This window comes from Gavialis gangeticus, unplaced genomic scaffold (assembly GCF_001723915.1).
Source record: "Gavialis gangeticus isolate Ggan-Ray unplaced genomic scaffold, GavGan_comp1, whole genome shotgun sequence".
Classification (NCBI taxonomy): Eukaryota; Metazoa; Chordata; order Crocodylia; family Gavialidae; genus Gavialis; species Gavialis gangeticus.
Window position 1 is genome coordinate 14,648,734 of NW_017729001.1, and position 11,032 is coordinate 14,659,765.

The following is an 11,032-nucleotide window of genomic DNA, read 5'->3' on the forward strand; positions in this document are numbered from 1 at the left end:
GTGGTGCAGGCTCCTACCCTGGGGGTTTTTAAGAGGAGGTTAGATGAACACCTTGCTGGGGTCGTTTGACCCCAGTACTCTTTCCTGCCATGGCAGGGGGTCGGACTAGATGATCTGCTAAGGTCCCTTCCAACCCTAGAAACTATGAAACTATAAGAACATGACATTAAAGATAAATAAAGGCTCATCTGCTTCTTCCTTGCTAAACTCAGAGAATTCAGGGAGTAACCTTCAAGTAGGCATAAGGGAATAACTTTCAAGTAAGCATAAACTACTTGAAAGCATCTTTAAAAGGAGAATAAAGATGGGATCCAGGAGACCTCAGGTAGCTCCCAGCTGACCAGTTTCAGGTTCTAAATTCTAGGAGAGAAGCAAACTAAGTTACAAGGCTTATTTGTTTCTGACCACAGGCATGCACCTGGTTTCAGTCAGAAAGCCTCCACGTTGCAATCTGAGAGGAAAGAGGAGAGTCAGGGTCAGAGTCAACCACAAGAGCTGTTATATTTAGTCCATCCACTACTGCCTATAGGGGAGAGGGTCAGCTCCCAAGGGGTATGGCCATGCGGTGGAATATTCCATGCAGTAGGAACACCTGCATAGGTCTGGGAGACGTGCAGCATTGGCTTTATCTTCCTATTAGCAGTACAAAGACATGAATAAATTTTGCTCAGCGGTGACACCATGAACCTAAACACATTGAGGTTAGCTGAGGCTGCGGGATTTCTACACCAGTGGCTTATTAAAAACTTTCAAACAATGCTTTTTAGCTTGGCAGACTCCTCGCACTCTGCTTTCCAGGACTGGCAGACCTCCTGTACTGTGGTCAGATTTGTCACATCTGAAAAAATCTGTGCTAGGGAAGTGCCATCACATTCATCACAGAGGCAGCAGGGAACCAGCAACTCCCAAGGTCAAATCCTGTTGTTGACCATGACTTGCTATGAGACACTTGGGCAAATCATTGAAACCTCTCTATGATTCTGTGTCCTTGTTTGCAAAAATGAAGGATGAGATTTCTCTACCTCCCAAAGGGCTTGCAAGGATTAATGAGGGCTTGGCAAGCTCTTTTAGGCTATGAAATGGTGAGGACATACACAATGTTCCTGCTAATTATTTCTGAAGCCACATGAGAAAAGGTGGTAAGAACTGGGCTCTGTTACGAGGATGGATACTGGTATGGTCTGATTTAGCAAATTTCCAGGCTGTCCTCAAACATTGGCTTCAGTGAGACTGGCACACAAGGCAATTCTTCATATAGCACACTGAAACCTGGGAAGCGTGGTGAAAATTCTGGGTGTTTCCTAGACTGCCCCACTGCAGGTGGCAGGAAGTATCTTTGTAATGTTGCAAAAGGTACTGGAGTGAGTTAGTACAACAAAAATAAGGACAGTCTCTGCTCCAGGGGGTGTACAGATGAAGGCCTAATCCTGCTTTCAGAGTCAATGGGGAAAATGCCCTGGAGTTCAGTGGGCGCAGGACTGGATTTGTGAGTGCTAAAACCATAACAGAAATGAGACGAGATGGATGCTGAGGCCCAGAAAGAGGTGTTAATTTAGTATTTTTTAAATCCTTTCTTCATTTCCTTCTCCCTGATGATCATGGAGGGCTGGGGGAGGGGGACAGTGTCTGATGCAGGTTATTTTCTGTAGATCTTGCTGGAGAAGCCAGGCTTTAAGGAATAATCCTGCTGGGTCCCAAGATCCTGTAACCTATCTTGTGAGATAGGACATGAAGACATTGGCCTTGCTTTATTATTAGCCCCATGGTTTTTACTTGATCTGGAACTGAAGTCACCCCCTCCCCCATGCTAGCAGGGAGATGTTGTTTACCGCCAGACTATTCCCAGGCCAAATGGCAGATTTGCAGTTGTTCTGTATTGTTTCCCTTTATGGACTGTTTCAAGAAAAGAATTTTGGGAACGGACTGAGAGAAATGCTCAGGGGACCTGGGACTGATCCCAGCCTACTACATGGGACTGTGACAAAGGAGCTCTTCACCTGGCATCTGTGCCTTAGTTTCCCTTCATTTCTCCTGTTTTATTTCTAGCTGTGGGTGTTCAGGTGACCTGGTGTTAGAACTGGACTTCACTGCAGCTGCAATGTGACAAGAGCCTGTAAGGTACGAGGTTGCAGGGGGCAGGGCATGATCCACGTGCTGTGCTGTGTGTGGGGAGCCTGCTGTCACTGCTCCTTTAGGCTCCTCATCAGGAGTCATTGCCCCTCACAACTCATCTGCATCAGCAACGTACCCAAGTTGTTCCCAATGGTCCAGGTCTCGTCATAGTCGAAATGGACATCTCCCTCACGATGGGTCTTGGGGAAGAACGCATGGGCCAGGATCCCTCCTGGCCCATCAAAAGGCAGGTTATCACCATGCCAGTACCTGGAAAGGATGCACGTATCCGGGTCAGTTAAGCAGCATTTAAATAAAGCTACAGACCTGAGAAAAGCTGAGGACTAACTACTGAGCCCTCAGAATTAAGGCGAAGACTCATCAAACCATGAGTTAAGGCAGCCTAGGTGAAATGAGGGTAAAAGGAGTGGCAGACAGCTAAATACAGGGGCCAAATCCTCAAGGCCTCACCCAGGCCCAGCTCCTGTCAACTGGGGAAGCCCGAGGGAGATGTGAACACTTTGGCAAAGCACAAACATACTGACTGCAACCCGCATCATCCCTTGAACAGTCTCCACAATCCCTTGTATTAGCTCTGTGCAAACATTCATTAGAGTGAAGATTTGCTCCCGTAAATATGTTGTAGAAAGTGAATCTCAAGGCCTGGAGCCGAGATTAATTTAACCAAGAAACTATATTTGTTTTGGGGAAAAAGGTTAGGTAGTCTCTCAAAGGGCAGAGACTAAGTAGCTGAAGACAGACAAGGCAAATGCTTTGTGGAAGACCCAACAGCTGAACAAGTATTGGCATAAATTAATGGGCAAATGGTTTTCAATGGCACATGAACTGATCAAATAAAACATTTGTGAGGCAGTGATGTAGAGAGCTCTCAGCCAGGAATCCAGGTCCCATTGTGTGAGGTGCTACACAAGCATGGGACAAAATAATGGCTTGTCCTTGAACAGCCAAGGCGAATGCTTGGGAACAGAAAATGGAACTAAATTCAGTGAATAAGTAAATTGCTGCTGACGGTTTGTTCAGCTTTTGTGAACAGTTTGGACTCTGGCCCTGTCCTGTTAGGCCCACTGGAAGAAGATGACCACCCCCTTCTGGACTAGAGCTTCCTTTCCTTCCATGCTCACCTTGTGAAATCAATGACTATGTCGGCTCGGCCCTCCTGCACTTCAGTGAAGGTCAGTGGTGTCACATCGCTCCATACTTTCAAGGCTTCTGCAACTGTGCGTCTCACTTTACTTTTCACCAGTTGCCAAGGGAATCTGATTATCCTAAAAAGCAGCAAGAGTCACCCAATGTCCTGCAGCCATTGCTGAGGTACCAGCACTTCAGGTAGGATCAGTGCATTCGAGGCAGCAGCTGCAGCAGCTCAAGTGTCATTAGCATTGTGGAAAGAGCTGCTGCTCCTCTGTTAATGTCAAAACATTGTGGGATCAACATCTCATGGCAACCCCCATCCCAGTCAGAAAATGATACCAGATCTCCCCTGTAAATAACTTAATCACCACTAGCATCCTTTTCACTGCATTAACTGTCAATGTAGCCACCATTAATGCAAGTGCCACAGTATCCAGTATCATCAGTCACCAGTACCCTCCACACTCACTTCATCTAGGAGTCTTTTCTGTATCAGTTTTCTGTCACTTTTCTACAGCCTATAAATCATATGTTCTCTAGGTCACATTGATCATTCCCCTCAGAAAAGTCACCATCCGCTTTCCATTATTATGAGTGATCTAACAAACAACATTGCTTGGCTTGCTGTTGTCCAACCCCAATAACATGCCAGGAAGAGGACTTGAGTCTGGGTCCAGATTGAGGGCTTCGAGCATTGAATACACTGGGTAGTCTGCATACTGTGTAGAGCACTTACTGACACCTAGCACGCAGGGTGCAGTATAACTCTGAGGTGGCCCATGAAATCTCACGCAAGTCGTCTATGAAAGCCTTTGCAGAAGCTTGAGATCCTTTCAAGGGTGCCTTGTGTGTCACACAACCTTAGCACTGCTAGGTGCAAACACGATTCACAGGATAAACCCAGAGATTTCAAATAGGAATCCACAGTATTAAAACCATTCTGACCTGTTTTGGTCTTGCTGAGTTCTTTGCTACAGAAGAATTGCTCTAGTATGTCTCTGTAGTCAAAACGAGTTGAAACTAAGAGTTGGCATTTTCCAAGAGGTGCCTTGAGGCTAAGAAGATTGAGAACTGGTATAGAGGGATAGACACATTGTGAGTGTGAGTGGGGAAGTACACCCTGGTTAAACCAGTAAACTACAACTTTGTCTCTAGGAATAGCGCACCCTGCTTCTTGCATAAGCCCCCCAGCCTTTACAGGCCCATGCTGGTAGAGGCCCAGCCCAGCTCAGCCTCTGTTGCTCAGGAGAGCAGTGAATGGAGAGGTCCTGTTAGTGGGAAGAAGCCACTGAGAACTCTCGTCCTGCTCCAGACCCGTCTTACTTGTAGGTGAGGTCCGTCTTGTCCCAGCGCCCTCCAGACAAGACAAACCGCTTTTGTCGGTTCCGCCCGTTCTGGCCATCTGGCAGGATGGGCACATCGGGCACGCCGCAGCGGGGTGGGTTCCAGTGCGCCGCCTGTCCCTCGGTGCTCTGGGAGAAGCCCTTGGAGGGGACTCCTGACTCCAAGGTGTTAACTGAGGGGGAAACCCAGGGGTTCTGTTCTTTCCAGGTGTGGTGTTTTCGAGCCCCATCCTAGGCAAAAGAGGAGCAGGGCTGTTATGGCAGGACACAGCAGGAGAAATCAAGCCATGTGGTAAGACAACCCTTCCTCTCACCTGCACCACAGCGGTCTCTCAGCTCTGCCTCCCCACTAGGCCATGTGACCTACCCTGAGCCAACACCATCTCCCCTGGGAAGCTTGTCCTCCATCCTGTCCAGCCAACACTCATGTCTGTGGTATGATCCATCTGCTGGGCTCCACTGCTCTCCAGCACAGGAGGGCTCTGATGCCATGTGAACTACAGCAGTGTCTTGGCCCCGGGTTATTATGGTCTGCTTTTCCCAGGCAGCTGGTCTGCAGGAAATAATTTTGCAACTATGGGCGGGAGCCAGACCCTCAAAGCCAGACACAAAAATCTCTGGGCAGTGAATTGCCTCCTGTTTGCTGTTTTTGTTTTTTTTTTTTTCCCAGTTGGCTGCTTGTTGTCATTAACCCCTGGTGCACAGTGCTCGGGGAGTAGTTTAATCAGGCATTTCATTCTCCCTAATGGTAGACATAGACACATCTAGGTACTTGGTGTGACCCTCCCTGAAAGTTGTGCCCCCTAGGCCGAGAACCCAGAGCAAAGCTAGGAGCACTTCATTAAGATCACCAGGGCAGTGCGCAACTCACACCAAGTACCTAGGGGTATCAAGAACACCATCACAACTGATGTGGCTAAGCCTGAGAGGGCTCCTTCCCATGGTACTATTATCACTACATAGGCCAAACCTCTCCCCCAAAACAGCTCAATCAGGATTATGATTTCCTACCTTACAGCTGCTACACAGAAAGCTAAAAAGGCAATGTTTCCAACTTGGGGGGAGGAGAGGAACACATTCAGATCCTCATAAGTTTGTGGGCACACTTCAAGGAACTGTTTCCCTGATGGGAGCTCTTCCTTACCAGCACATCCTCATAGTGGCAGAGCCTTTCCAACCCCCTGGTAACAAAGCAACACCCAGCAGACTCCTTTGCAGGGAAGTATCTAAAGTGCCTATAGAGCTAAGGGCCATGCTCGTGTGTGAGAGATGCTTCTAGCCATGTCCCCTGGCCAGGAAGGACAAACAGGGCAAGCTGTGGAGTCAGGGAAGCTGCCCATGTTCCTAAATGAATTGGGGCCAGTTGAGTGCCCCCTCCCACCTGGGTTCCAGGTTTGGCCCCACATGCTCGTTACGTCTCATTTTGTAGCTTGTGGTGACTTGGGGGTGAAAGGAGACCCCTATACCTCCCCCCACCCAACGGCCGGCACATTCCAGTCTCTGAGGTGCACTCAGACAGACTGTCCTCCCACCATCATCCCACTAGGGGCCTTAAGGTCAATTTGGCACAGTGCCAGTTGGTTTCCTATGGGCAGAGCTGCTGTTTAATCCTGACTTGCCATCTCTCTGTTCCAGGACAATAGTTCCATTCATGTGGGCTGTAATGAAGTGTGAAGCCCTTGGCATTAATTCTGCTATCACGGCTAACATCTATGTATCGGTCCTGTGCCTTTGAGCGAGGCTGCAGGGACCAACCCAGGGGTTGGGAGGTCATGCGAGGCACCAGGTAATCACCCACTCTCGCTGCTGTCATTACTCCACTCACCTGTCCTGCCCTTTCCCAGCTGGACAGTCCTCAGGCTCAACAGCCATCACCCACTGCCACCCATGCCTGAGAATCGTTGCAGTGAACTAACCCACCTGCATCCCAAGGCCCTCTGAAAGTTGTAGGAACCTGCGGAGGACCTGGCACCTGCCAAGAGACACACAGCAATGCTGGATGGATACAGCACCAAGTCCAGACCCTCAAGAGCTTCCATCTGGCTGGTAACATAGAGAAGGTGCAGAGCTGTGGGTCTTTCCTTTGTGAGAAGGGGCTGGTATTAAGCCATCCTTTGCTGCTGCTCTTGGGATTACAGGTCTGCAGTGAGAGGTACCCTGACTTCCATGGGACGGGTCTCCCAACTGTGGCTGTGCTGTTGCTTGGGCTGGGAGCTGCTGATGGCTCCAAGGCACTTCTGAAGAGAGCAGTAGATAAGCCTGGCATCCTGGCTGTCCCCCACCTCCATCCCCCCTGTCTCGGCAAACAGGCTCTAGCATTCAATCAAACCCTTTGCTGAGCACAGAACCGCTGCTGTTTACCCACACTTGTCACCTGAGACAGTCCCAGACTGAAGGGGGCTCGTCTGCACAGGCTGAAAGGCGCTCACCTGTGACTCAGGGCAGGACCTGGTACTCCACGGAAACAGGCAGTGATAAATGTGTCTGCATTCCACCTGTGCAGGGACAGCCCCATGGCAACAGCTAGCGTGGGTGAAAGGCGGGGGGAAGGTGGATGGATCCTACATATGAGCCCTCCCATGGGCACAGGAACCCTCATTACTGCAGGGCAGTTGGCGGTGCAGTGTGCACCTTCCCAATTCAGGGGCTGGTCTGAGTCACTGGTGCTCCCCTTGCACCGGGTCACTGCAAGCAGCCAGAGCCTGTGGCACTTCATGTCACGCTAGCTGTACCCTGCCGCCGACGTGTCCCTATACTGCCATGGAGGCTCAGATTGAGAAGGCTCAGGACAAGCGTAGTGGCTTCTTAACTTGGCAGGGGAAATACCATGTACCTGTGTCCATGAAGGCAGTTTTCCTGAACTGCACCACAGGAGAACTGCTCTTTTGGTGTGGTTCAGTATCTGCTGAGGTGTAGCAGCTTTAAGCCCAGTTTATGGAAATGGGAGTCTCCTTCCTTGCTTGCTCTAAGGGCCTTATGGCTAAGGGCAAGTAAAACTCGGGGGCATCCAAACCAAGCCCCCAGGCTCGGGCCTGCAAATAGGATGCCCGCCAAAGGATTTGGAAACACCTGAAGCCCCAGGTGTGGGTGGAGGATGTTTGCTGGTAGTAGGGCCACTTATGGTTCTGGACTCTTGGACTGGGAATTAGTTTTGGCTAAATTTGGCCTTGGATACAAATTTATTAAAAAACAAGCAAACAAAACAACAACTTCCAGTGAAGAGCATTGCACTTGTCTCTGGGTCACCTATGTGCAAGCTGGTGGAAAATACCTGTACTGCAATGAGCCTCCCACCCCCGTTGCTGCAGGTGGGGCTACCTGGACACAACAGAAAACTCCCTGACAATTGCTGGTGTGGACACAGCCAGATGTGCAAAGCTGGAGAGAGAGAAATATCTGACAGACTGGTACCACTCACCAAGGAATTCTCTAGAGACTCTTCTGTCCCAAGACACGTACCAGTTGAACAGGCCTCTGAGTAACTGTACACTCAGCTCCCCCAGAGGCACTCCTGTCTTGGCGAGACAGGCAGCTCCAGTAACACGCCCTCCTTACCAGTGGCAGATCCCAACCCCAGCTGCAACGAGTGGTGGGCAGTGTGGGGTAAGAAAAGGCTTGCTTTGCCCACCAGAGCTGAGACACAGTGGAAGCTCAAGCTGTTTGCAAGTCTCTTGCAAGCCATAAGGCCAGAATGCTACTGCTCAGGACCTTCCCCCAGCAGATTTGTTTTGGCTAAGAAAAGCATTAACCACTTAAGGCCAGGCTTCCCTGCCCATCCCCTCCTCCGATCTGGAGGAAGATAAAATTCCAGGGGGCCAAAAGCCTTGCAGCTGGGGAGCAAGAGTTCGTTACTCTGAGAGACTGGGAACAGAACTGAGCTAGTGACGAGGGACAGCAGAGCCTCCCCCCTCCACCTCCCTGCCCCCTGGTGCCAAGGGGATATGGGAAATCAGCACAGTCTTGGGAAAAGAATGCTTTACATCACTCTCAAGCAATCCCCTCCAGCCAACAAAGCAGGGAGATGAGAACAGATCAGTGCAGCATTGGCTTTTCATAGGGGGAAAAAGAGGCAGGGTTCCAGAGAACACCCCTTCGTCCTGCAAACTCAGGAGCTGAGGGGCGAGCTCCTGCCAGCCTCACTCACCCCAGGCATCACCTTACTCCCCGGACACTGCTCAAAGAGGCAGGGACTGTGAGACCCCGACTCATGCCTGCAGCAACATCTTCCTCTGCAAAAAACCCCAGTGACCTTGCATGAGAAGGCTGCTACTAGCTGGGAGGAAGGGCAACTCAGAGTCTATCCCACTCAAGATGGGGAGGATGGAGCGGCTTTTGAAGGACTCCCACACTAGTGAACGGAGATGAGCAACGAAGGTGAGAGGAACAGTCACCATTTGGGGGTTGATGTCTCTCGACTAAGGAAAGAAGCAAATCATTTCCAGTGTGGCGACTTGGAGACTCAAAGGTACATGAGTGAAAGCCCCCAGGGAGAGCTCTGGTGACAGTTTTGGGGGCAGGCTGTGATGGTCTGCAAGCAGGATTAGGCAGCACATTTGGCAGGGTGTCCTGTGAGGAAAGAGTGGCTTCCCAGCAGGTGGCTGTGAAAGTCCAGGCAGGAATGAAAGAAGGAAAAGGCCAGGTCTCAGGGGAGAGAAAAACCATAGCAGACACACAGAGACTGCCTGCTACGTTCTTCCAGGCGCTGCAGGGCTTTGTCATCACTCGTGCTTTGGTACATCTCAGAGCAGAACAGACTCCACTTTCCAGCCTGCAGAGGCCACCTGAGAAGCAGCCAAGCTCCTCAAGACCTGCCCCAGGCAGTGGCAGGAGGTTGGGGGCACTTCTAGCCTCAAAGATTAGAGGCCTGGGGAACTGGTCTCTGGGTGGGTCCCTGTCCGGCAGGGCTCCTCTCTGAAGAGCTGCCTGCATGCTGGAGACAGAGCCCGAACAGAGATGGGGTAGGAGGTGGCAGGCAGAGCAGAAAAGCCACAGGCAGAAAGAAGCATCAACCAACCAAGACACTTTTTGGGTATAAAGAACGTGACAAGAGCTGGGCATAGTCTCTTGGTGCTCCCCTGTTTGTCCATTGCCACTTTTCTCACACTTAAAGGATACTCTTTGGGCCAGGTACCATCATCTTTATGTTCTGTGTTTCTACCCACCTGACACATGGTTTGTGACTGGGGCTCCCAGGAGCTGCCACCATGCAATAAATAAATAATGTCCATGACAATGCAGATACCTGTTCCCAGTCAGCCAGAGTGGCCAGCTACTTGCCTCAGCTCAGGCTAAGGATGGAGGTCTCCCATACTGGTGAGGTTTTGTCCTGCCCTGGAGGGCAGGGCCTCAGTAGTGTTGTCCCCAGCACCCTGCTACCTATGCTTGTGACTGTATTCAAGGTGCAACTCCATGATCCAGCCTCCCACTAGGGACTCAAGAGCTCTCCTGCAGCCTGACTTCCTTGACAGCCCTAGATCCCCTTCCAGACATGGTCAGCATACAGAGGATGCCTAGCCGCTTGGCTGTAGCTTTACTCCTCTGTGCAGAGCTGTCCTTACAGAACTGTGAGAAAGCAACATCTGAGCATGCCCTTAGGTATATCCAGCCCTTCTGTCATTTCACTCCTCCTAAGCTGGGCTTTGAGGAATAAAGGTTGCTCGCTATCATGGTTACAAGATCTTTGCAGGTCCTCGATCCACTTCCACAAGTCCAGATCGCCTGCTCTCCAGAAACAGTCTCAGTTGGGGATGTGGGAGGTGGAACTATAGCTGCCCTTGGACAGGACAAGGGAAAGCAGAGTGTCCCCGGTCCCAGGGTGAGAAGGAAAATCAATTGGAACAGGGAAAGGGAGAGCCTTGCACCGGTCTCAGGCCAGCCCCCCGGCTAACCTAACAGGGAGGCTATAGAAAAAAAGGGCTGCTTCAACACAGATACGTACAGAGGGAAACAGGTTCTCAGAGAACGTCGCCACTGACAGGTCTTCATCAGAGGAAGCCACATCCTCACTGATGCCGTGAGACAGTTGAGGCACCAGGCCATGTGGAAGAGATGTGGTCCCAGACAGCATTCAAAGGGGATAATAATACCGACACTTCTCAGCTGGAAGGACTCATGAGTCTGCAAACCAGTCTGACCCCTGCTTGTGTGAACAGGACTCCACGATCTCACTCTGTCCAGTGGGACCTGTCAACAGCTAATGAAAAATGCAGTGTAAAGGAAGCCACATGAGCCTCTGAAACCCCAGAGCCATTCTTGAGCACCACCTACTGTCTCTCTATCTATGGGAACTTTACAGACACTGAACTTTCCTGTAACAGGACTGGCCCCTGTCCTCCTGTGTGCTGGGCTCAAGTGGGAGCTATGAAAAGTGTGACGTCAGGAGGGTTGAGGTAGGGGAAGATGACGGAGGCGGGGTTGGCTTCTAG

At 50.6% G+C, this 11,032-nt stretch overlaps 1 protein-coding gene across 1 annotated transcript in view; it reads right to left on the reverse strand.

Moving 5' to 3' along the window:
* Positions 1-11,032, reverse strand: part of MMP11 (matrix metallopeptidase 11) — a gene marked incomplete at its 5' end in the record, with an annotated part of 35,429 nt that overhangs the window by 12,911 nt on the left and 11,486 nt on the right. Inside the window, 3 exons of the mRNA XM_019506638.1 lie at positions 2,249-2,382; positions 3,255-3,398; positions 4,588-4,838. Coding sequence (XP_019362183.1) covers positions 2,249-2,382; positions 3,255-3,398; positions 4,588-4,838 — 529 coding nt within the window. The remainder of the gene's footprint in view (positions 1-2,248; positions 2,383-3,254; positions 3,399-4,587; positions 4,839-11,032) is intronic.